Source organism: Trachemys scripta, chromosome 9 (genome assembly GCF_013100865.1).
Source record: "Trachemys scripta elegans isolate TJP31775 chromosome 9, CAS_Tse_1.0, whole genome shotgun sequence".
Lineage (NCBI taxonomy): Eukaryota > Metazoa > Chordata > Testudines > Emydidae > Trachemys > Trachemys scripta.
Window position 1 is genome coordinate 40688393 of NC_048306.1, and position 26195 is coordinate 40714587.

At 45.3% G+C, this 26195-nt stretch overlaps 1 protein-coding gene across 5 annotated transcripts in view; it reads right to left on the reverse strand.

Moving 5' to 3' along the window:
- Positions 1 to 13914: 13914 nt before the first annotated feature.
- The window catches only part of LOC117883423 (coxsackievirus and adenovirus receptor-like), a 71948-nt gene continuing 59667 nt past the window's right edge, over positions 13915 to 26195 (reverse strand). For 2 of the 5 annotated variants that reach the window (XM_034782707.1, XM_034782708.1), the window contains exons 5-6: positions 20884 to 21021; positions 19159 to 20123 (exon numbers count right to left, since the gene is read on the reverse strand). In XM_034782707.1, the coding sequence (XP_034638598.1) occupies positions 20924 to 21021 (98 nt within the window). In that variant the 3' untranslated portion in view covers positions 19159 to 20123; positions 20884 to 20923. Of the gene's footprint in view, positions 14441 to 19157; positions 20124 to 20883; positions 21022 to 26195 lie in introns of those variants that run through there. The other 3 variants (XM_034782704.1, XM_034782703.1, XR_004647256.1) reach the window with 3 other exon arrangements.

The following is a 26195-nucleotide window of genomic DNA, read 5'->3' on the forward strand; positions in this document are numbered from 1 at the left end:
AAATGATGGGTCAAAGAATGCAAACTGCATCATGAACCATCGTGAGTTTTTCAACAGTCTCATTTTTGTCAAATAAAAAAATGAAAACCAGTGACATGTTAATAAAGCGGGGAGGGAGCTTTTCTTCCCTCCTCCCCACACCAGTGAAAGCTCTGACGTATTGCTTGAGCACTGAACTGATTCTTTTTCATAGTCACCTTACTGATTGGTGTGGATTTAGTGATGAGGAGGTGCACAATTATACGGTCATGTATGGAGCAAGTTTATGCTCCAGGAACCTAATTTAAATGGCATGCCACAACCCCACCCAAAATATGACAGCGCCTATATTTTATTTTTAAATGTGTTTTTACTCAACCAAAAAGTCAAAAATCTCAAGAAATCAGTCTACCAGAGTTTGGATGTGATTAAGAAACTGTATCAACAAATGAGTCAGTTAAACTCATGACCATTGTTCTTAGTAGCCCTACATCACTGCACTTGTTCTAGTTACTTTGTGGTCACTGTAAGTGTAGACTCATCGTATAGACCATCGACATGCTGTACCAGCATAAGCACCTCTCTTTAGGATTTCTATCATGTTTATAGTCTCCCCACAGCAGCTGCTTTATTTGGTAAAATGTAAAGGCACAGTTCCCAGTTCTTTGGCCAAAATTTACACTCGTCTGAGTACAACTCTTGAGTAGCGGCTTAAAATACCCCAAAGGGACTAGTTTAATGCACTGCTACAGATTCTCTCACCTAATGGCATATTCAGAGTGACAGCGAGCGTTTCTTGAGATTAAAAAGTAAAAAGCCCCCCCCAAGCCTGCTGCTTCCAGTGGGAGACAATGCAGCAGTGTGTTCCCACACGAGTTCAAAAAGCGGTGGACAAACATTCATATGAGATAATTAGGGGAATTCAGTTTGTAGAGCAGTTGCTCATGGGTAAATACAGGGGAGAGAAAGGGATTTCCATTGTCATGCCTGCTGTTCCCAAAGGCGTGGGCTTTGCTGCCACCCCTGGAAGAGGAGATGGGGCCCAATACAGCTGTCCTTTGCTACCCAACACCCCACCCCCACTTAGAGGCTAGGCCCTGGGCTCGCCTTAGTCATGCCCTATGTTCCAGCAAACTGGAGTCTGCTAGTGCTGCACTAGACACACCCACTGCTGTTCCAGACTCCCCTGAAGACACAGATGTAGGATTCAATCTGTTTTTTAAAAGCCTTTAGATTAGATTTTCAAATCATGCAGTTGATGATGGGTAGGTTGTTCTGCATGGAGGGCTTCAGAATCATCAAGTGTACACACACGGGGAATTCTTCCCTGCAGTAGCAGCATTCTTCTGCAGAGACAGGGGAGGTAGCTTGCACCTCTCCTACTAAGGCATTGCTGGGACTTGGCTTAGCTCCTGGGCTGCATTAGTTTGCCTGACCTGCTGCCATAGCTTCTCGGGGGCTTGTGGCAGCGGCAAGGTACTGGGGCGCTAGACCAGCCAAGCCATGGCTGTTGCTACCTCCATCCTCCCTCACCCTCCTTCTGCCTGCCCTGGACGGTTGCATGAGCCGGAGTGTCTGACAGGTAGATGCAGTGCCGACTCTGTGCCAGGCAGGGGGGTTGCTAATGGGGGCCCCAGGCAATCACTTTGCACCAGTAACACTAATGTGAAGTGATTGCAGCACAGGGGTAAATCCTCCCCAGCAGGCTTAAGAATCCCAATGCACCTGCAAGGAGCCCCTTGTCTGCCTGATTTAGACCCAGATCTTAGAATTAACACTGCACCTGCAGGTTCCTGGTACCCATGCAGGATGTAGGAAACCCTGAGTTTGTCACCCCTCTGCTTGAGGGGAAAAGAGGATTTCAACAGGGATCTGCCAGTTCTCAGGTGTCCTAGCCACTGCTGTGGACAGATCCCTGCACCTGTTGACATCATTGAGGCACAGTAATACTGCAGCCACATGGAGTTCACTGCACGCTCTTGTCCTAAATGTAGGGCAGGTAAATCCCTCACATAGTGAGCAAAATTGTCCCTGTGTGTCTACAATGCAAGGAGAATCCTACACAGACTTTGACACACTCACATACTTGTCTTTTATTCTGCACATTTGTCATCACTTTATCGTGTAGCTAAGCAAGAAACTGCTTTCCCAGGAGCAGAACTATGGAGTCATAGAGAAGGAATGTCTGGCCATGGTGTGGGCTTTAAAAAGCTGCAGCAGTATCGATTTCAGTGGTGCGTTACTATGTACACAGGCCACTCTCCTCTGACGTGGCTAATACCAAGCTGCTGAGATGGTGTCCGATCCTCCAGGATTATGATATGGAGATGGTTCGTGTTAATGGGAGTTCAAATGTTATAGCTGATGCGTTATGGAAAGGGGCACCTGAACTTCCACCTGAAGTGACCCTGCTCAGTTCAGATGCAAAGGGGTGAGAGATGTGATGAAGAATGGGGATTTTCTTAATGGTTTGCAAGACTACTGTGTGCTGCATCTTTAATGAGGTGGTGGGAGAGGGTGTTTGTTGTTGCAGAGGATCAGGTGTGACCTAACTTAGCAGCTGGGACCCCAGCCAACGGCCTGGAGATTGGGTACCCTAGCAACTGCTGACCAGGAAGCCTACCCCAAGTTGGAAGTGAGTCAGTTCTGGCCAGTGGGAGGACAAGGGGCTGAGGAGAGAGGACCCCAGTGACCTGACCAGTCAGCTCCAGACAGTGGGGGAACAAAGGACAGAAGAGAGAAGGCCTAGGTGACCTTTCTGCCTGGGATCAGAGACAAATATCTTCCTGCCTGTTACTAAACTGCTACTTTATCAGTAGAGGGCACAGTACATCCTTTCTCATCTAGTTATGTTAGAATGTATTGAGCTGTGTCCCGGTACACCACCATACAGTTGGATAGACGTGGGCGGCACATGGCATGACCCTCCCCTCCCCCTTTAGGGAGGCTATCCCCCCCTTCTGCCTGACCCCCTCCCCCCCCGGGCCCACCAGAGCTCCAAGCACCACCCACCACTCCTCCTGAGACTTACAAGCCCTGTGAGGTTAACCAATGAAATTGGCAAGCTCAATATGTTTCTGAGACATGGAGCATATCATTTTAATCTGAATTGCCTTGGATTTCATTAATAGCAAAGTAGACAGGCATTTCCCTCCCACTGAGAATGTCCTGGAATTGTCTTTAGAAGTAAAAGGATGGGCTGTGATCCGGAAATAAGATGCAAAACATGCACTGTAGAGAATAACCACCCAGATGTTTTAGGTAGATTTTAGAGCAATGGTTCCCAAACTTTAAGAACCTGTGAACTCCTTTCGCTAAAATGCCAAGTCTCGTGAACCCCCTCCTAAAAAATGAATATTTCCAGGGATTTTCTCCTTTACCTGAGTATAAATTATAAAAGCAGTAATCTTGGGAATATAAAATTTGTTTTTATGAGACACTGTTTATTACACACTATTCATTATTAATTATCATTATTATTATTATTTATTTTTATAACATTATGAAAATGGCAACACTCTTCCAAGATCTCACTTTCGTAGCTTATATCACTTTGAATAAGCCTGTTATAAGACAAGGCTCCTACGTTTCATCAAGGAGTATCAGATGTGAAACAGCATGAAGGTATTTAAGAAGCCAACTCAAAGAGTTCCTCCTACACAAGCATTCAGGTCTTGAGCAGTCCAGACAAACAACGCATGTTACAACAAAGCTTAAACTTCTTAGTCATAATAATTTTAAAAACAATACTAGCTGCCTATTTAATTTTAAAAACATCAAAAAATATCCACCTCCCTTTCCATTTCTTATAAGGAGTCTTGAAGTTTAAATCTCCTCAGTGTGATAGATCTGCTTGCTTTGATCTGCTTAGCTCTTGGAGATCCAGGGGCTCTGGGCTGCTGGCCCCGTGCTGCCCAAGATCCCTAAGGACAGTTCTGTCCACCATTAGGGATTTTTTTTCCTGAGAACCCCCTGTAACATTTCACGAACCCCAGTTTGGGAACCACTGTTTTAGAGCAACTTCTAATCTTCACACATGATTTCCATCCTCTCCAAGCCCCAGGTAATCGATGATGGAACAAGAAATGTTATGTTAAATCTGGGATAGTTATTTAGTGGTGGTTATGATGTCTTTGGTTACTAAGTGTTGAAGCACTTGGAAGCCCGTCTCTGACTCTTATTTCTCAGGTAGTAGTGGGTGCTATTGACACATCAGCAGTACCTGGGGAAGCCAAGAGAGATAATCAACCTCTGTATTGATTACTAACCGAATTGTTCTCACAACTGGGCTCTTCTGTGGGGTGCACAAAAGGAGAAAGGCAGTGAGTACACCTTGGACAGCCCTTTACAAGGGAGTTCTCCAGCATGGATGGGTCCATGGAACAGGCTGCATCAGAACAAATCTGCAGAATAGATAGAGGAAATGTGCATGCATCCAGCTCCTCTCTCCCCAGCACACTCGCTCCTACCCTGGTCTGCCCACACAGCCTGCTCCCTCCTTGCTCTGAGACCAGAAAATGCATGGAAATCTGGGTCAGGGGAGAAAGAGGCAAAAATCAGGCTAAGTCTAATATTAATACATCTAAAACCAGTCTCTAACCTGTTCTGCAGCTAGTTCAGCCAGACTGTTAGCTTAGTCAGTCATAAGACTTGAGTACTAGAAAGCTGCTACACAAAGCTCAGACCCCTGAATCCATGCAAGCTCCAGGAAATTAGCTTCTCCCAAACACCCACTCATATTTGGAATTTTATGGCCACCTAACTCATTTACCAGCCTTTATATTACAGATCAAAACTGAGTTTTATAAAACTATATTCTATTGATTTATTGGGTCATACTGCATCTTCGTCACTGGGTGTACTGGTATAGAATAGTCAGTAAAGTATTTTAAATTAAAGCCAAAAAATTATAACGCAACAAAACATTTCTATATTACATAATCATAAACCAGGTTTGCTTTAGATGTTCCTCATGGAACGTGCCTGGAACCTGCCACAGGTTCATGACACTTAGGAGTTGCATGGGTTTTCAGTCACAGATCACAATCATAAAGCATTTTATTTGAGGATTAGTAAAATAGTCAATAGTTTTAATACAACACTTTTTCAAACTTATTTACAGAGGATACAATATATTTACAATATACAAGCTGAGATATTTGGTTACAGTTTCCATCTATAACCCAACTAAAACACAGGCAATTTGTTAGTTTATTAGTTGATTTAAAACATTCTGGAACCTTTTGAGTTCGCGGGTAGCAACACAATGAACATGGCTTGTTTTATTACATTTTTTTGCCACAAAGTTAAGTAGCTCCAGGAAGAGTGAGAGTCCACTGCTCAATGGAGAAGTTGAGCTTGTAACAGATGATAGGAAGGCAGAGCTGTTCAATGCATACTTTCCTTCAGTCTTCTCACAAAAAATAACACGTGACCGGACAACTAGCAAAGTTACAACAGACAATAAAGGGAAAAGGGTGTAGATTGGGATAAATAAAGAACACATCAGAGATCTTCTGACCCATTTGAATGAATTGCAGTCAGCAGGGCCAGATGCTATTCACCTGAGGGTACTGAAGGAATTAGCTGAAGAAATCTCGGAATCACTGGCAATAATATTTACAAATGCATGGATGAGGAGAGAGGTCCCGGAAGACTGGAGAAGGGCTAACGTAAGTGGCCATCTTTAAAAGGGGGGGAAAGGAAGATCCAGGGAAGCATAGATCAGTCAGCCTGGGAAGCTACTAGAGCAGTGTGTAAAACAGTGGTTCTCAAACTTTTTTACAGGTGACCCCTTTCACATAGCAAGCCTCTGAGTGTGACCCCCCTTAGTAATCAAAAACAATTTTTAATATATTTAACACCATTATAAATGCTGGAGACAAAGCGGGATTTGGGGTGGAGGTTGACATCTCATGACCCCCCCATGTCATAACCTTGTGACCCCCAGTTTGAGAACCTCTGGTGTAAAACATTGAATTTGCAAATACCTGGAGAATGAAGGGGTGATCACTAGCAGCCTGCATGGCTTTATTAAGAACAAATCATGCCAAATCAGCTTGATTCCCTTCTTTGACAGGGTAACTGGTTTGGTGGATAGGGAGAATGCAATGTACATAATATTCCTGGACTTCAGCAAGGATTCTGACACAGTCCCACATGACATTCTGATAAGTAAGCTGGTGATATGCGGGTTTGGTGGAACTACTGTTAAGTGGATACATAATTGGTTAAACAACCGCAAACAAAGAGGAGCCATTAACTGAATGATGTCAGATTGGAGGGAAGTCAATACAGAATGGTGGATAACTGGCTTGGCAGCAGCACTGCTGAGAACGATCTGGGAGTTGTAGTGGATCACCACCTCAACATGAGTCAGCAATGCCATGCAGTTGCAAAAAAAGCAAATGCAATTTTAGATTACATAAACAGAGATATAGCATGCAAGTCACGTGAGGTGATAGTACCACTCTACTCAGGGCTGGTTAGGCCTCAGCTGGAGTACTGTGTCCAATTGGGGTCACTGCTGTATAGAAAGGATGTAGAGCAGTGGTTCTCCAACTTATGTATTGATGATCCCTTTCACACAACAAGCCTCTGAGTGCGACCCCCCCCCCCTTTTTAAATTAAATTAAAAACACATTTTTTAATATTTAACACTCTTATAAATGCTGGAGGTGAAGTGGGATTTGGGGTAGAGGCTGATAGCTCATGACCCCCATGTAATAACCTCGCGACCCCCTGAGGTGTCACAACCCCCAGTTTGAGAACCCATGCTTTACAGAAACCTGAGTGCTTTATGGGGTTTAGCTTATAAATCTAAATCCCCTACCATCCACAAAGACAAATCTCTGATCCAGGCTTGGAGGTACTTTAAGCCCACTCTAGCTGACCTGGCTGGGTGGGGTGAATTAGAACTAGGGGTGCCAATGCTGCAGGTTTGCCCTGGAGTCTCCAGGAATTAAAGATTAATCTTTAATTAAAGTTTATGTCGTGTGATGAAATTTCCAGGAATTTGTCCAACCAAAGTTGGCAACCCTAATTAGAACCCAGTCTCCTGTTTCACTCAGGCTGGAACCCACACTCTTTGCAGTGAGGACCCAGGCTAAAATCGCTGTAGTGCTGGCAGCCCTCCAATGCCTTTCCACAACTCCCCCTAAAGGACAGACAAGTTCTCCCGCTATTGACACAGTTGTTCAGGAAAGAGTCCTAGAGCACCTCAGCACAAAGAACCATGGGCTATGCCCCCAGACATGCACCGACAAGTGCAGAAACAGCGAGGGCACAATCACATGAGTAGGGCTTTGCTGTGGGGAGGCTTGCACCTGGGCTCAGCTAACCTGGCTGGCAATTACTGGGTCTAACTGTGCAGACATACCTTTACTCACAAGCTTGCTGCTGGAGAAACAAGCACTGCACTCAGTAGGCACCCTGAGATTTGGCAAACATGTACCAGCATTGGGCTGTAGAGGGCATTGCTTTTAGCTGCTGCTGGTCACTGGCTCACAGTTGTGTTGCAGCAACAACAACAAAAAATGACATCTTGGCCAGCTAAGCCAAGCTCATCTTAAACAGATGGCAAAAGGGAGAATGACAGGAAAGTGAAGAAATAAGGTGGGGAAGGAGAAAGGACACAAGAGGGTGTGACAGCAGGAACCCAGGTGTTGTTCAGGACACAGCTGAGGCCTGGTTAGGATGCCTTTCAGAATCAAGAGGATTCCGGTCCAAGAGTGCCACAGTGGTTTCTGGGAACACAGAAGATGGTGACGTTTGCTCCCTACAGTCCCCGTGTCCCCCTGGTCCATTTGAGCGACTGCAAGACAAACAGTGTCTAAGATCTTTAAAATAAACCAATTAAAAAATAAACTGTTTGGTCAATTTCTACTATAAGCATTTCTAGACTATTTCAGCTCATTGTCACCCAGCCCATGACTTCACCAGAAGCCCTGCAGCCCCTTCACAGGCTTTGTTTCTTTGTTGTTTTTTAACCTAAACAACCCAGCTTGTCCCAGTCTGCGTGTCTTTAACTTCTGCTGCCAACAACTGTGCGGAACCGGCTGTGTTGGACTCGTTACCTTGGGCACTGGAGAGACCAGGCCTCAGCTCAGCAGTGCCCATCACCCCTCAGCCTCACTTCACAGCTAGCACAGCCCTGTAACAAAGGCCAGAGAGGCCGATTCTCCCTCACCTCATGGAACCCACGCCTGCTTGGAGTGGTGCTCTGTCCCCCTCTAGTGGCACCCAGGCCAGCTAGCAACTGATGAGTCTGCTACAGCTCTGGCTGAGAGCCACATGGAGACTAATGCACTGAGCTTCAGAAGTCCCATGTTCAAACTGGCCCACTGATGACCGGGGTCTGTCAGCATTACACTCACACCTTGTACAACTAATTGCACCCATGTAAAGTGGAGATAATACTAGGGGCTTACACTTCTCAGCTTATATAGGCCAACCTCCATTCTACCTGCACAAGCCCCCTGAGTGCCACCCTCCCATCCCCCTCCATTTCAGGGACTCTCTGTCACTCCCTGCCAATTTTTCCCCTGCTAGGGTTCTGTGCCCCCATTCCCTCCTCCTCCTGCATGCCAAGCAGCTCTGTGTTCCCCCTCAATCCCACTTCTTTCCATGTCCTCCATTCCCATTCCCAATATCTGCAGTTTGCGTGCATCCAAAACCACCACTCATTTGACATCCACTTTGCACAGGTATAAATGCTGGCAGAAAGTTCCAGGCAGTCGAGAACCGGGCCCTTTCCCTCCATCTCCCATGCCAATACAGACCACCAGCAGATTTTGTAGCGAGATTTCAATCATTTTTCCCACATTATGAAAATTTCTCAACCATGATCAAAAAGTGGATGTATTTATCCAGGAGCAGCAAACTCCTCTGAGCCACATAGTACACGTGACAAAGGGCTTGTCTATACCAGGAAGATATTCCAGAATAAGGTACAGTTTGAGTTTAAACTACTGGAGCTATCCTGCAATAACTCCCCATGTGGATGCTCTTATTCCAGAGTAAGAGTGCCTTTTTCTAGTTTAGCTTAATCCAAAAGTGGATTAATTTAAATTCAGGAATTCCTGAATAAGTGTGTCCAAACAGGGAGTTATTTCAGAATGGTTCATTCTACAATAGTTATTCTGGTCAATTTCCCCATGTAGAAAAACCCAAAATGGAGTTAAGAAGCTAAATCGAGCCACTAATTTGTTGGGATACTTCGGCAGGCTTGGAAGTCTCCTGTAACAATGACCACTTGTTTCGGTGCAGGCATCCCAATATCAACTAACCAAATATTTTCACATTCTTATAAATGTCATTCAATCAGGCCAAAAGTTATGCTGTGCAGCAGCTTTCCTTTTCAATCCCTCAACCTCATAAAAAAAAAATGGAAGGCAAACCATCAACTTAAAAAGCAACAGAGGGTCCTGTGGCACCTTTAAGACTAACAGAAGTATTGGGAGCATAAGTTTTCATGGGTAAGAACCTCACTTCTTGCATCTGAAGAAGTGAGGTTCTTACCCACGAAAGCTTATGCTCCCAATACTTCTGTTAGTCTTAAAGTGCCACAGGACCCTCTGTTGCTTTTTACAGATTCAGACTAACACGGCTACCCCTCTGATACCATCAACTTAAAGAGAGACAGAGACAGAGACACTCTGCTGGAAGTTGTGTGTAGGGATTTGTTTTTTTCCCCTAAATGTACTATTGTCAAAATAACAATTAAAAACTCAGTAGAAATACTACAGCCCTGATGCATGGCAGGCCAGCAGCTGAGAATGTGCACATGGACATTCCCCATGCCACAGAGCCATGCAGCAGCTCTCTGAGCACAGCACCACAGGGAGGGCAAACATGTGGCAGCAGGACTCTGTGGCTTAAACAATGGTTAGCATTTTCTGTGACCTGCACTTTCAATGCTAGGATTCTCCCTGACAGTCCCAGAGTTGCCAACTCTCATGATTTAATTGTCACTCTTCTGATATTATTGTTTTCCTTCGAGCCCCACTTCTGGAGCTGAGAATCTTAGCTTTCATATTTCTCTCTCTCTCTCTCTCTCTCTCTCTCTCTCTCACACACACACACACACACATGTTTCTATGCCTCTGATTGCAGAGAAAAGCCAGAAAACATAATACAAAATTAAGGCTCAAAACAAGAAATTAAAAACAACAGTAATCAAAAGAACCCCTCATTCACATTTATTATTTTTTAAAACTCTTGATTTTTTGGTCCTGACTCCTGGGTTTTGAACTCTTGGGGCTGGTAACACTGCAATCTGCTGTCAGGCCTTCCATTTGGGAAAGCAGTTCCACTTCAATGCGGCTGCTCTTGCATGAGACAGCATAGTATGGGTGGCTCTAGGAAGTTCCCTTGTGGTCTCTGGTTTTGGGCATGGAAAACATAACAGCTGGGAACATGCGTGGGCAAAATGCATGGTACTAATGTGGCTTCTGCTTCAATTAAATCCCATTGGCCACATTCTGCAGTACTCACCCCTGACAACTCCTGGGCAAAACTCCCAATGAAGGCCCATGAATAAAGATTGCCAGATTAGGTCCCATGACCCCAGATTCTCTCTCCCTGATCTGGGCACACAGTAGACCTACTGTGTGATGCTGCCCGCCCTCAGCTCTGACTTACAGAGGCCTCTCTGTGGGTCTAGCATCCACAATGGCAGAAGGAGAGACTGAGCCATCCAACGTGGGCACACAACAGCCCTCCTTCAGAGGATAAGCAGAGGGGGATCAGAGAGTCCAGGCGCTTTTTCCTAGAGATCCTCCACCCAGCTCTTCTATGTGGCTGCTGCAGCTTTCACAGACACAGGGGCTGCAGTTGTACCTGTCCATTATTACAGGGAGTGCAAGTGATGGTGAAGGGAGGCAGCTGGGCCCTGTCCACACACCCCCATAACAGGGGTTAGGCACTATCTAGCCCTCAAAGATCATCACCGCTTTTGCTGCAAACATCTGGCCTTAAGTGGAGTCAGTGGCAAAGTCCCATCAACTTCAGCTGGTGCCCAGGTTTGGCCTTAAGCCTCATCATATACGAATATGTAACAATCAGAAACTGACATGTGCAGCTGTGACTGCCATGTTTCTGTGTGTGAGATTTGGCAGTGCAAAGACAACCTGCATTTATTTCTGGGTCACTTCCCCATCTCTATTTGACAAGCCTCCTGGAATTGATCTGCCACGTGAACTGCCAGTGGCACAATTGCAAAGAGGAAGCCACAAAAAAAGAAAAACCATATTACTTAACTAGTACAAAAACGACAATCATCACAACGACTCCCACAACCACATTTGAAGGATCTGTGAAAAAATATATTGCAAAACCAGCCTCACTGGACATTGCCAGTAGAAAGCATCTTCTTCCCTACCTCCACCCCCAACCCCCAAGCAAATCTTTGTGACCTTTTAGAGATTTCAGTGTTAAATGTTGGTCTATAAAGGGTTTTGGAAACTAGAATTGCAACCAGCCTCTCACACACCCAGAAGTCCAGCTGCTCCCATTACTCAACACTCCACGTCAAGATGACCTGCTGTTCTGGGGCAGTCGGGCTGACCCAGACACTTGATTAGACCAAAGTTTTGAATTCATTTTAGTAGAACCACTCGGAAGAGTTACTAGCCATCCACCTCTCATCAAGGTTCCTCCAGTGCTTCCTCAACCACTTCTTCCCACTGTTGCCAGCCTAAAGGGCCCGAGGAGGCAAACAGCGGGGTTCGTTGCCCGGTGTGCTTGGCACCAATAAAGACACCGAGGGGAGAAAGCAAGCCAAGTTTATTTCAGAGCTCTGAAAAGGCACTAGGAGACCAGCATGTCTCAAATCAAGTGCAACAAATACAAACAAATTTTCCCTTTTATATTCCAAGCAGTTTCTGTGCAAGCCTTTGTCTATTTCACCCTTACCCCTCCCTTCCAGACAACAGTTACAGCAGGTACACAGTGTGCGTGTTAGAAACTTTCCCAGTCACATGCTTATCTTTTGGCCTTGCAAGGCCTGTTTACAGCAGTCTTCCCTCGTCTTATCACTACAGCGTTTGTGAGTGAGCAAAACAGCAGCTGTCTGCTAGAAAAGCTGACTATTACATATTCTGCTTCAGCATCAAGGCAATTAGCATGGAAGTAGGTGAGAGTTCACAAGATGGAGTTCTGTGGTTCAGGTAGGCCCAGAGCGGAAGAGCTTCATTTGCGCTTTTGGCCTTCCACTCTCCCGACTTACCTGGTAGCTATGCCTAGTGACACCAACACCACCATTCCTCCTTATTGCTAAAGCCAGGCCCAGCTGCTAGCCTTGTGCTGGGTCTTTCTGGGTGTCCACACTCACCAGCCCCCATCTCCTGCCCCCACAACCTCCTCCTTCTGCCACCACACTTCAGCTTGCACTCCAGAGTCCTTCAAAGAAGAGGTGTCAGCAGCTGACAAAAAGGCAACACATGAAGCCCAGTATAGAAGAAGCTGTTACGGTCAGCTTTGATCAGTAAAGTAGGTGGAGGTAGGTATAGAAGCAGAAAGCAAATGAACCCAAGAGGAAGCTGGAAGGCAGTGGTGACTGATGGGGACAGGCCACATGTCCATCCCCCTAAATGTTACCTTCCCTAACCTCACCCCATTCACAATGTCTCCCGGCTCGCTCTTCAACCACTTCTAAAGCTCCTCTCAAATTACCAAACCCTCTAGCTCAGCATGTGCTTGTCCCTTTCCAGCCTTTTGGCTTGTCAATCCCAGAAAAACATCCCAGATCTGAAACCCCTGCTTGACCTGGGAATTAATGTACATGAAGGAGAAAAGCTGTGTATATGTTATACACTGATTATTTCATCAAGACCCTACAGTGAAAGTTCAATAGACATTAAACATACAAAAAACAGAACTTGAGATACCCAGGCTTAATTATGACTCCTCCCACCCAGTCCTCAAAAACCCACATATGGCCAAATCATTCAATAAATAAAATAATCCAAGTAACGCACCAAAACACTTGGTTGTTGTTGTTGTTGTTTTTCAAATGTGGGTGCCGAAAATTAAATTTAGACACCTAAATCCTGTAGTAATTTGATTAGTAAGAAACCATGAACAAAGTATTGCAAAGTGGTTTAATCAAATAAAAACCTAAGGCACAAAGTCTGGGATGGGTCTCAAGTTCTCTCAGATTCTGGGTGTATTCAGATTTGGACAGGTTGGTTCAGGCTCATTTTAAATACATCCTCATTACTTCTGAGTGCAAATGCATCACCTAAGCACAGATACTCAGCTTAGGTGTTAGATTATTTCAAGGTGCATCTACATCTTTAAACCAATGTCCACAAGTGAAGATAACCCACTTATAATAAAAGAGGCACTTAGGCATGTGCTTATGTTCCATTTTCAGACTACTCAAATGCTTAAAGTTAGGTACGTACTTAAGAGCTTTGCTGAGTGTTTTGATAATTCAGGGCCGTATTTACGACCACAATAAGTGTTATGCTCTGAAGCACTGAATTACATGTATGTGCAATTGTGCATCAATAGATAAACAGTAGAGCTGATTGGTGTGAAAAAATCCTGCAGAAAATTTTGACTTTTCTTCAAAACAACACACACATGCATATGCACGCACACACACAATCTCAAAACTTTTCAGGGTGTCTTGTGGGGGATGGGGGGAATTAAAATTTTTCAAGCAAAATTTTTCATTTAGCTTAAAAAGAGTTGATGGTAAGTTTTCAACCAGCACTAGTGTACAGCTCCAACATATCCACAATGCAATGGCTGGAAGTTGAAGTTATAGAAATTCAGACTGGACATAAAGGTGTAAATTTTTAATAGTGAGAGTAATTAACCATTGGAACACTATACCAAAGGCTGTGGTGGATTCTCCATCACTGACAATCTTTAAATCAAGACTGGATGTTTTTCTGAAAGATCTGCTCTAGGAATTATTGTGGGAAAAGTTCTCTGGCCTGTATTACACAGGAGGGCAGACTAGATGATCACAATGGTCCCTTCTGGCCTGGAATCTATCAATCTTCTTGAAAATGTAACCAAGCGTTATTCAACAACCTCTGATCATTTTCCTCCTCCTCCTCCCTCCCCGCCAACCTGCCTTTCCTCAACCCACCCAGAAATACCACTGGGGTCATTTGTTACTGGAATTTGATTTGATTTGCAATTCTGTTTGTTGCATTAAAATGAAATGCCCACTTACTCTGGATGTCTAGTTTCAGGGAGGTTTCATTCCAGCTGACTTGATTGCTGACTTCACAGGTGTACACCCCATTGTCAGATAGTGCTGTGTTCAGTATACATAAAATGCTGTTATTCTGAAAGAGCAGGAAGCGACTGTCTTCAGGGAGATGCTTGACATCCTTCTTCCGCTGATAGGAATCAACTTTCCCTATTGGCACCTTACAGACAAATTCGATGGTGGAGCCCACCAAGGAAGAGTTGCTCCGGAGTTCTGGCTGAGACAAGGGCTCTGGGTGAGAGGAAACATTAACACTGGGGGGCGGGGGTTGGTCTCTGTACATACTGCAATGAGTACTCTCTTTGTAATGTCCCCTAGTGCATTTTAACCAGGGGCACCGGAACCGGGGGGGGAGGGAGGAGGGAAGAGAGCTTGGCCCTCCCACTTTTTACCAGCCATAAGAGCAAGCGATGGGGAGGGGGGAGGCAGAGAGGAGTGAGTGAAGAGGGGCCATGGGGAAAGGTGCAAGGGCCACGGTTCAGGTGCAAGTGGCCACCCCACTTTTAGGGACCTGCTGCCGCTCCTGATTTTAACATAGTACTGTTTCAAACAGCATCACATTAACAAATACATTATGGAACCTTTAGTGGGCACCAGCAAGGTTTACACAGACCACTTAATGTAGAGCACATTTGTACACTTCAGCATCACACCCCCATAGTCCTCATTACTGCTCCATGTAGACAAGCCCTTAGACACAAGTAACTACTTCTGACATTTACTGAATAAACTGATTTTGGGGTTTTTTTTAATCAAGGTGTTTTATCGGTATTTATCACTTATCAGAAGACCTAATTATACAACTAGGTTGTTCCTAGAAGCCAAAACTGTAGAAGTATTTGAAGGAAGGCATTAAGATATCACTTGGTTATTAATAGATATTCTGAACACTAATAAGGAAACAAATTAAATAGCACCAGATAGCTCATAAAATTTACTCAGAGTCAACTTTTAGCATCATTATGGGACACATCCTGCACCCATTTAAATCAGTGATAAAGACCCTATTGAAATCAAAGGTTCAGGATCAGCCCTTAAAGCACAGTAAATTCTTTAGCAATGTTAACTTGGTTTGATTGCACATACATAGTGTGTGGAATTACTCTATGGCATGGTACCTGGGATGTTAACTTTAATGCCTTAAGATAGCCTCAAGTTACAGCAGGATTTAAGTTTCCAGGCTGCAATAATAATTGTAGCTGACTACATACCACTAACATAGGCTCACAGAATCACTAGCCACACCTCTACTTTCTTGGCCTAACGTCACCTCAGCATTAGAGAAAGCTATAAGGTAGGGTTACCATATTTTAATTTTAAAAAAGGAGGACACTCCAATGTGCCCTGGCCCCCGCCCCAACTCCGCCCCTTCCCCGCCCCCGCCCCTTCCCCAAAGTCCCCGCCCCAACTCTGCCCCCTCCCCTGAATGCTCCGCCCCCTGCTCCTCACCCTCCCCTGCTTCCCGCGAATCAAATGTTCGTGGGAAGCCTGAAACAGGGAGGCAGCAGGTAAGCTGGGGTGGGGCGCGGCCGAGCGGCTCCCTCCGGCGGCCGGCCGACCCAGGCCAAGAGGCTCTGGCCCCGGTGTCTCCCGCCCGGCCCGGCCTGGCTCAGCTTGGCTCGGGCCCTGGGGCGCCAGCCCCTGGCCGAGCACCCCCAGCCCCGGCCCCCGGCCGAGCACCGCCGGCCCCCGGCTCCCGGCTGAGCACCACTGGCTCCCGGCTCCCGGCCGAGCACTGCCGGCCCCTGGCCAAGCACCCCCGGCCCCAGGCCAGCCCCCGGCTCCCGGGCATCGGCCAAGCACCGCCAGCCATGGGCCAGCCCCCGATCGCCAGCCGAGCACCGCCCCAGCCTGGCCCCCGGCTGAGCACCCCCAGCCCAGCACTGCTTGTCCCCGGCCCCCAGCTGAGCACCGCCGGCCCCGGCCCCTGGCCCTGCACCGCCGGCCCACACCGCCAGCCCCGGCCCTGGCCTCCGGCCGAGCACCCCCGGCCCCGCACCGCCGGCCCCGGCCCCAGTGGCCCCGGCCCCCGGCCGAGCACCGCCGGGCCCTCCCTCCCTATTTTCCCAGACATGTCTGGCTTTTTGGGATTTCCCCCCGGATGGGAATTTGAGGCCCAAAAAGCCGGACATGTCCAGGAGATTTGCACAGCTCCCCTGCTCAGTCTTTCTGCTGTGTTCCCCCTTTGCCAATGCAAGGCCATTAGTACTGTTCCACCACAGTTTGTCCCTTATATGTCTGTAGACAGATGCTAATACACAGCTCCCTTCCTTCAGTTCAATACACACAATAAGGGAACATTACTACACTCCAGCTCCAGTTCAGCAAAGTCACTAAGCATGTGGTTTACTTTAAGCACCTGCTGAAATCCCCTTTATTTCAATGGGAGTTGAATGTCTTGCTGAGTAGGAGCCTTTAACAAACAAACAAACAAACAATTCACTGCTCTACAGCCAAAATGCTTCTGAAATAAATGTAGTCAAACTTTACTAATTCTGGGTCACTGAGAACGAAAATGATGCTTAAAATTGTTGATTGGCTCTAGTTTTCAAGATATGCTATATACGACCCTTGACTTGGGAATGGCAGAGGATAAGTGAGTTATAAAGGGAAGGGATCTCAATTTAAACCAGAAATGACTAAAATACATCTTTGACTGGATCTATGAATAAATCTATGACTGGGTTTGGACAGTACTTGCTTTTTAGGCAAAACAATGAATGATGCAATCTGAAGCTGGTATTGCGTCATACATGATATGAACTGCATCATGTTATTCCTAGAAGTCATGGATGATGCAATCATAACAAAGCTTACATCACTCTGCTGAACAAATTGCCCTATATCAGCTAGAGAAATCATACAGTGTCGTGCTCTCTTATTTGTCAGTGTTTGATTTTGCAAAGGGACACATTTCTCTTTAGCCTAAGTGAGCAGAGATGCCTCGTACTTGTGTGAACAGTGAAGATAACTTCTGCTATGTTTGTGGTGAAGTGACTTTTGCATCACAAAAGCGCAGTATAACCACTATGGTTAAGAAAGCCTATCACCTTTATTTTGGCTGCAAAATTGGAGATCAGGACAAGAGGTGGGCCCCACACACATGCTGCAACACTTGTGCAACAAATCTTCCCCGAGGTTGAACAGGAAAAGGAAATCTATGCTTTTTGCAGTGCCAATGATTTGGAGAGAGCCAACAGATCATACCAGCAATTGTTACTTCTGCATGGTGCCTCCAGTTGGGAAAGGTGTGTCAAAGAAGAAAAAGTGGACTGTGCATTATCCAAACATTCCATCAGCTATACGCCCAGTACCCCATGGAGAAGGACTGCCGGTTCCTGATGCACCAGAATCATTCTCACTTGAGTCAGACGAGGAAGAGGAAGAGGATGACAACTTCTGGTCCTGAACCATCAATGTCACATGACCCACATTTTCTCCCATCCTCCTCCTCTGAACCACACCTCATAACACAAAGTGAACTGAATGACCTTGTCAGGGATTTGGAACTACCCAAGAGTAAGCCAGAGCTCTTGGGCTCCAGACTACAGCAGTGGAATCTCCTGGCAGGTGATGTTAGGGTTTCCATGTTCCGTGACCGTCAAAAGGATCTTGTCCCATTCTTCTTCATGGAAGGTGATCTTGTAGCCTGCAACAACATCGATGGTGTGATGGCAGCCCTCAACATCGTTCATGATCCAGATGAGTGGAGACTGTTCATTGATTCATCGAAGACGAGTCTCAAAGCTGTTTTACTACATAATGGCAATGTTTTGCCATCAATTCCAGTTGGTCATGCAGTCCATATGAAGGAAACCTATGACAACAAGAAACAACTTTTGAGGTGCATAAACTATGACCAACATCAGTGGCAGCTTTGTGGCGATTTGAAGGTTGTTGCTCTCTTGCTTGGTCTGCAGACTGGATACACAAAGTACTACTGTTTTCTCTGTGAATGGGATAGTCGTGCAAGAGATTCCCACTACATCAAGAAAGATTGGCCACTCCGACAGTCATTGGAGCCTGGGAGGAAAAGTGTTCAGCATCCACCACTTGTTGAATCAAGGAAGATTTTGTTACCACCCTTACACATCAAGCTGGGTCTGATGAAGAACTTTGTCAAGGCCATTGACAAAACACAAGCAGCTTTCAAGTACCTCCGTGGAAAATTTCCAAGGTTAAGTGAAGCTAAGATAAAGGAAGGTGTCTTTGTTGGTCCTCAGATTTGTGAATTTCTTCGAGGAGATGCATTTGACCATGCACTGCGTGGCAAGGAAACGATGGCATGGAAAGCCTTCCAGTTAGTGGCAATACATTTTCTTGGAAACAACAAGGCAGACAACTACAGGTTGTTGGTGGAAAACCTCCTCAAGGCATACAAAAGCCTTGGTTGCAACATGTCACTAAAGAGACATTTTTTGCACTCTCATCTAGATTTTTTTCCACCGAACTGCGAAGCAGTGAGCGACGAGCACGGCGAGCAATTTCACCAGGACATTGCAACAATGGAGAAACGCTATCAGGGCAAATGGAGCCCATTAATGCTTGCATACTATTGCTGGACAGTGACAAGAGATGCTCCATTTAATGAATACAAGAGACAAGCCAAGAAGCATTGAGTAGACACTGAATAGGACTAAACTATGTACAGAATAGTTTTTTGCCTTTTGTTTCATAATACATTTTATTTATATAACACTTTTGCTGATTTTTAAAGTGTTACATAAACAGGACAGGTGAAATATTATCATGTAAAGCAACCATAAACACATGAAAGGACCTAGGTTTACAATTTATGATTAAAACTCTACTATCTACACAATATACCTAGACATAAAATGTAAAAACTTAAATATCTTAGAAACAGTAGCCTATCAGTTGTTTTAATTGTCATATTTGAATTCAGCACATCAAAATACATAATAAATAGCACATTTTATCTCTGAAGCAGATGACTTCTCAAAAATTGTAGACCAGTGTTTCATTAATAATTTCCCCCAAAATAAGGAAGCATTCCAGTATTTACTTGTGATTATAGATTCATTTTCAGAATGGATTAAAGCCTTCCCCACTTGGAACAACAGTGCTTGGACGGCTGCCAAGAAGCTGTTTTCAGAAGCAGTATGCAAATATGAAATACCCGAGAGGGGCATTTGTAGGGGAGTTGTGCTTTGGGAATTACTCACAAATTCCACATAGCCAGAAGGTTGAGGCCTGTAGAGTAAGTGGGAAAAATGAACCCTACTATCAAAGAAGCACTAAGAAAGGTCGGAAATAACACTGGCAAAAATTGGCCTGAGAAGCTGCCGCTTATTCTGGAGACCATTCATAGCAGTGACAGGCTAAGGACTAAAATCCAGCTATATCAAATTCTCTTTGGGCAAGCTACAAAATTGGTTGTCAGCGCAGAGCAAACTGTGGAATTGACAGGGGACAACCCAACTGGGACTCATGAGCACTGGCAATGGCTGAAGCAGCAGCAGGAAAATAAAAGCACCCTACAGTGTACAGGGTGAATCAAGCTATTGAGCTAATAAACAAAAGAATGGACCAGCAAAAACTGTGGGAAGCAAGAAATCAGGTAATGTATTTAAAATTGGGCAAAAGGAATCACACACTGGAGTCAAAGTGGACTCCATAGTTGATCACCTCAGCCCTCTCATTTACCGCATTAATAAGAATGGTAAATTGAAGTGGGTTCACGTTTCACAAACTAAATTGTTTGCTTGAATTAATACTGTCACAATTATGTTGGCCCCGAGGCCAACTGGATACAAGGACCTGTGGACGTGGTGTGTTTTTATTGTCATTCTCACAGGATTGTTGGGCGCCGGATTGTGCTGCTGCTACTCCCCTTGTTGCGGGTGCACGTTTTACAACCAGTCCAGGCTGCACATTCGCTTCACTGGGAGAGCTGTAAAAAAGGAGCCAAATGACGTCCCAGACAGCACAGAAAACAAAGCCACAGAGGACGCAGTGGTCCTTGATCTGGATTAATTTGCTCATTTTTATAGTCGCAGCTAAGAAATAACCTGCCCCAGAGAAAGCGCTGAGCCCCAATACGTCAGTATCTAATCATAAACACAAGCAGTGGAATAACAACACCCACACTTCAGAATACCTGGGAGAAGGTCGAACGGTTTTAGCTGTCACACTATTGGGAAACGGCTCAGAATCAGAAGACACACCATGGACCCCACTTCAGGACCCAGACATCCAAATAAAATGGTTTGACCTAACACTAGCCTTGTTTTAACACCCCTAGGGAATACCCATGTCTATGTTGGGGAGGGAGAATTGGGACTACAGGTGAATATCTCGGTCCCCAAAGGAAGGGAAAGTAATTAAATGGTGGGGGTACAAACCGAAGGCTATTTCGGAAGTATCACCACAATTACAGACTACCCCTTACTCCCCTACATATGGGATGAATTTGTAAAGTCAGGAACCTTGGTAACAGTTATTGTAGTATATTGCCTGAAATACACACACACACAGGCATTTCCAGATGATTGTGCGTGGAAGTGGAAATAAACCAAGGTCCATGAAGAAACCTGCACTGTTCAAGGTCCAGACACACCGGGGAAGGTTTTAAAAAGCCCCCTTCTGGCAAATAAAAATTAACATGGACTGGACACCATTAAATGTCTCTAAAATAGAGCCCAAATGCATACCTTATTCTCTCCCCAGCCTTTCAGCATGTATAAGAACGCATCAGAAATCTCCCCCTGTCTCTTCCCCCACAAGGGTGAAAAGAGATCTTATAGATACAATGCTGGGTGGTTTTGGGGTGGGAGCAGGACTCATGAATTCTGTAGATTTAAAAACAATTAAGAATAAATTAAGCTATCTGGCCCGGTTACAAAACAGCCTAATACAGACACAAATACATGCTAATGTAAATTTAGTCCAAATAGGCCTTGGCAATTTAAAAGCTAGATGGGACCTATGGCAATGGCTCAATATTACTACTTGGCTAATGCATAAAAAACAGCTGGAAATAGAAAACATACTGCTACAGCTGTCGTCAGATGCTACTGGTGTGGTGCTCGGCTCTGTTCAATGTTGATATCAGTCGGCTGCATGCGTGTGTTCCCTCTGTGTGCTGCCCCGGCTCTGCAGATCGCTGGCACAGCAGACCCCGAGAGAACCCCCAATGACCACAGACTCCGATAAGGAATGAAGGCACCCGCCAGGTTTATTGTGAAACGAAGCACAGTAATAGTTCCCCGCAGACTCTACAGGGCGTACTACGAATATGTGCCCTCTGACAATGGACCGGCTCAATCAGTGGCGGGATTTGCCACTGCTCTCTAGGCCAGACAAAGACTTCCACTCAGGGATGCATTCTTATACACAGGTACAAACAGGTTTCGCATCATTGAACGCACTGAGGTACAGCCCCTCTATGCATTACAATGTTGCCTTTCTCATGGTGCAGATTAGTTTGAACAAATAAGTCTATCCATCATACTCTCTATTCATCGTATTGTCCTTTCATATTGCCTATTCATCATATTGTCTATCCATTGCATTCTTCTTTTATACTGTCTTTAGACTGGGTCTGCCTGTTCCTTGTTATCTGTGTGGGTGCGTGCTGGCATACGTTCATCTTATTAGTATTTACATGTGTATACGCTCTTGCCAACCTCTGTGAGCAGGGCCTACCTCTGGCCCACAGCCTAACTTTGCTTTATGTTAGCAATGTCTTGACCGTTACTTCAGTTCAGGCCTCAGGCCTCATACCAGGTCTCTGATACCAAGGGTTTATGTCTCAGGGCCTCCTCTTACTACAATAGCCATGGGGTGCGCTGAGATGCAGATACTCGCTTTGGAACATAAAATGTTCTGGGTAATATCAGGAAACACTAAGGTTTAAATACATTTGTTAAAGCTCCCCCTTCCCCCCAAAAAAAATCACTGTTAAAGACCTATCAATATGAGTAGATGCAGTATGTTTCTAGTTTCAGAGTAGCAGCCGTGTTAGTCTGTATCCGCAAAAAGAACAGGAGTACTTGTGGCACCTTAGAGACTAACAAATTTATGTGAGCATAAGCTTTCGTGGGCTACAGCCCACTTCATCGGGCGCATGTAGAGGAAAATATAGTAGGAAGATATATATACACAGAGAACATGAAACAATGGGTGTTACCATACACACTATAAGGAGAGTGATCAGTTAAGGTGAGCTTTTATCAGCAGGAGAGAAAAAGAACTGTTTGTAGTGGTAATGAAAATGGCCCACAGGATTGCACATCAACAGTCTCTGAAAGCAAAAATATGGCAAGTTAGCCCACTCCCCATATTGCACATGGGATCTTTCTGGCTACCCCGGATCTTGAGCCACTGGGCTGGGGAGGAAGGAAAGCTATTGGACACCAAAGGTTGTACCAAGTGGACACCTCAAAAGTGGGTGTGCTTGTCCTTGCCTGTTGCTCCAGAGCCCTGTAGTAAAGACATTTCACTAGGATCGTGTATGTGGAATAAATTAAACAATAAAACCAAAATACTGTATAATGGGCAATGTGTATGTGTTAATTCCTGGGAAAAGGTGTTTTGAAACAATGGAAGTGGTAGCAGCCCACCGGTAAATAAATGTAAATATAATGTAAATACGGTATTCACCAAAAATCATACCTATTATCTACCTCAGCCCAAAAAGTCTCAGTTTACGCTGAGCACTGAATTAGCCAAATTTTCTGTCAATCTTAGCATTAAATGGCAAGAATTCACCAATCACTTGTTAAAAGGTAACACAGTTCCTAAAACAAACAAAATGCAATGTGGGAAACCGAACCATCCATATTACGCATGCAAATGGAAATATGTTAAAAATTGCTACTGCAAAAAAAAACAAACAACAGCCTACCATTGGTATGACATATTCTCTGAATGGTCTCCCACAACTACTGGCATACTATCGGTAATGCTACACCCCCCATGGATTGGTTTGGTTCTAAATTGTATGTTTAATTGGGATGTATAAAATGTGTTGTTAAATAAAAAGGATGTATGAGCGATTAGAGCCACAGGCCCAAATCGCCTCCCAGTTTTTCTATTAAACAAATTAAATAAGAAGTGACACTAGCAATTAATAATCTTAGTGTCAAAAGGGGGATTATGTTGGATTAATTAATACATTAATTATTTTGGGGGAAATATGGTCCAGAACAGACCCCAGATTTGGCTTGTATTATTAGAAAAATATGTCTCTCAGCCTGTTCTCTCAGCCTGCTGAGTTTGTGCTAAGTGAAGCAGGCCTGTTAGTTGGCAAGGTCTGTGCTAATTGTACAAAAACATTCAGAGACAAAGAGTTTGTCCTAAGAGCGAGAAGATAACATGTTACAAATGTTTTTTCTGAATTCAGGAACAAGATTTGTTGTTCCTCCACTTTTACATTCCTATCTTGCTTGTTTTCTTTTCATGTGTGACAAGTGGCATGGATAGATTCATTGGAGTCTGTCATGCTCCAGTGATTTGAGAATAGGTAAGTGAAAAAGGGTGTGATTGTAAATGTATGTTTGAATGAGTAATAAAAGGTTGAAGTGCCAGCCTAATAAATAATAGTTACCCAGGAACATCGGCCAAAGAATGCACAGGATGGAGATAACTGGATGACCCCGTAGGGCAAACCGGAATCCACCCCCAGGTACCCCAAGGACGGACGGGACGAAGAACCAAAGAACAAGATAACAACAAGCCGTCACTGCTGTGCCATCTGCATGATGGACTATCATTTTAAATGTGAGAACAGTGATTAGTTGTCACTTCAAATTGAAAACAGCATGACGAAGCAAACTCTATGGATTTGGCTGAGGATGAATTCCTATAAAGACAGACCCTGAAGACTGAGAACTTTGAGTTTGGTTCTGCAACCACCCTCCAGGAGCATCAGATGCACATCTGACAAGACTCAGCTCCATCCTTGTGTCCAGGCCACTTGGCCAGCGGCTTGGCATGAGCAAATCTAAGGCTGGTAACTATGATAACAACCTTGCAGAACCTGTGTGTGTATAAATAAATGTGTAAATAAATGTAAAATTGAATGGAATGTGATAGCTATAACTGACTGCTTACTATGATTCTTTCTGTATTCACAATAAACGTGGCATTTTGCCGTATCCCCTTTAATAAAATCCTGCCAGTTTTTATTTTATTGGCATAACAAAAAGCAGGATTGAAGACAAGATGGAGGGGTTTTCAGACCTTTTATATTCTCTGCCCGAGGAAGGACACCCCTTTGTTCTTACTGTGGAAAATCACAGCAACAAGACGGAGTCTGGAGTCACATGTCCATGCATGACTCAGTTTGCAGTCAGATGCCATTGTTTACATTTTAGTTTGAACATTCCCAAGAAAGCTCAATGGATTGGCGTCTCCCAAAGTCCATTGTCAGTTAAGTGTTTCTTGATTGGGCACTTAATCTGCAAATTCCGTTCTCAAGAAGCTGACCAAATGCTTCACTGAGGCTACTTAGAATCAAAACGCATTGAGATACAATTACATAGCCAATACTCATAACGTCAACTACAAAAATAATACACACATACAGATAGCATAATAACCAGCAAATCATAACCTCTTTATAGACACCTCACATGACAACCTTTGTACAATATTTGCTACAAATATATAACAGTGGTTGTAACAATTATCTATACCAGGGGTCAGCAACCTATGGCACGCAAGCCGATTTTGAGTGGCATGCTGCTGCCTGCCGCAGTCCCGGTCCCCAGCCCCACTCAGCTCCCCCGCTCACCACTCTCCCCTGCGAGGGCAGGAGGCAGAAGCTTGGTCCTGCGGCAGCCAAGCTTCCCCCAGTGTGGTGCTTTCCTGCCCCTCCCCTGCCGCCGATCAGCTGATGGCCCTTGCAAGGGGGAAGGGGAGGAGTGGCAGCGTGCTCCCTGCTCTGTAGAGGAAGCAGAGAAGAGGTAGGCATATCCCTTCCAGCCCCCTGCCATGAGCCGCTCAGGCCCTGCACCTCCACACACATCCAGCCCTCTGCCCTGATCCCTCTGAACACCCTTACTGCCCTCTGCCCTGACCCCTGAAGTCCCCACACACCCAGCCCTTTGCCCTGACCCCTGAACCCCCCCACCAGGTCTGGGGTCCCGGCTGCCGGCCTCTTGCCAGCCGGTGTCCCAGGCGCAGGCCCCGCTCAGCCCACTGCCGGCCTAGGTGAACAGAACCCTGGGCTGGCAGCGAGCTGAGCAGGCTGGTGGTGTAAGATCAGCATTTTAATTTAATTTTAAATGAAGTTTCTTAAACATTTTGAAAACCTTGTTTACTTTACATACAACAATAGTTTAGTTATATAATATAGACCTATAGAGCGAGACCTTCTAAAAAATGTTAAAATGTATTACCAGCATGCGAAACCTTAAATTAAAGTAAATAAATGAAGACTCGGCACACCACTTCTGAAAGGTTGCCAACCCCTGATCTATACGGTCATAGTTTATGTCAATAACATCACAGAGAGTTCAGAGACTCCTTGGGAACGGATTGTCCCATAACTGCTTACTGCATGGTGTGACGGGTTGGATCACAGAAACCCCCTTGGGAGCTGCCACCCGATGTGCAAAGACTACCCCTGCTTCTGTTTTCCCTGCCAGCTCAGGACTCCAGCACCCTGTCTTGCTGAGCCAGCCACTCCTGTCTGGCTCTAACACAGACCCAGGGTCTGAATCACTTGTCCCAAAGCTGCAGGTTTACCTGAAAACAGCTCACAGTAGTGTGCTTGTCTTTAGCACTCAGATGCCCAACTCCCAACGGGGTCTAAACCCAAATAAATCCGTTTTACCCTGCATAAAGCTTATGCACAGGGCCGGCTCCAGGCACCAAGCACCCAAGCGCATGCTTGGGGTGGCACCTGGTAAGGGGCGGCGGGGGGAGCGCGGTGCGGCATTCCGCGGGGGGAGGGTGTCGGGCTCCGGTTGCGCGGGGCTCCGCAAGGGGGCGGCGCGGGCGCGGCTCTGGAAGGGGG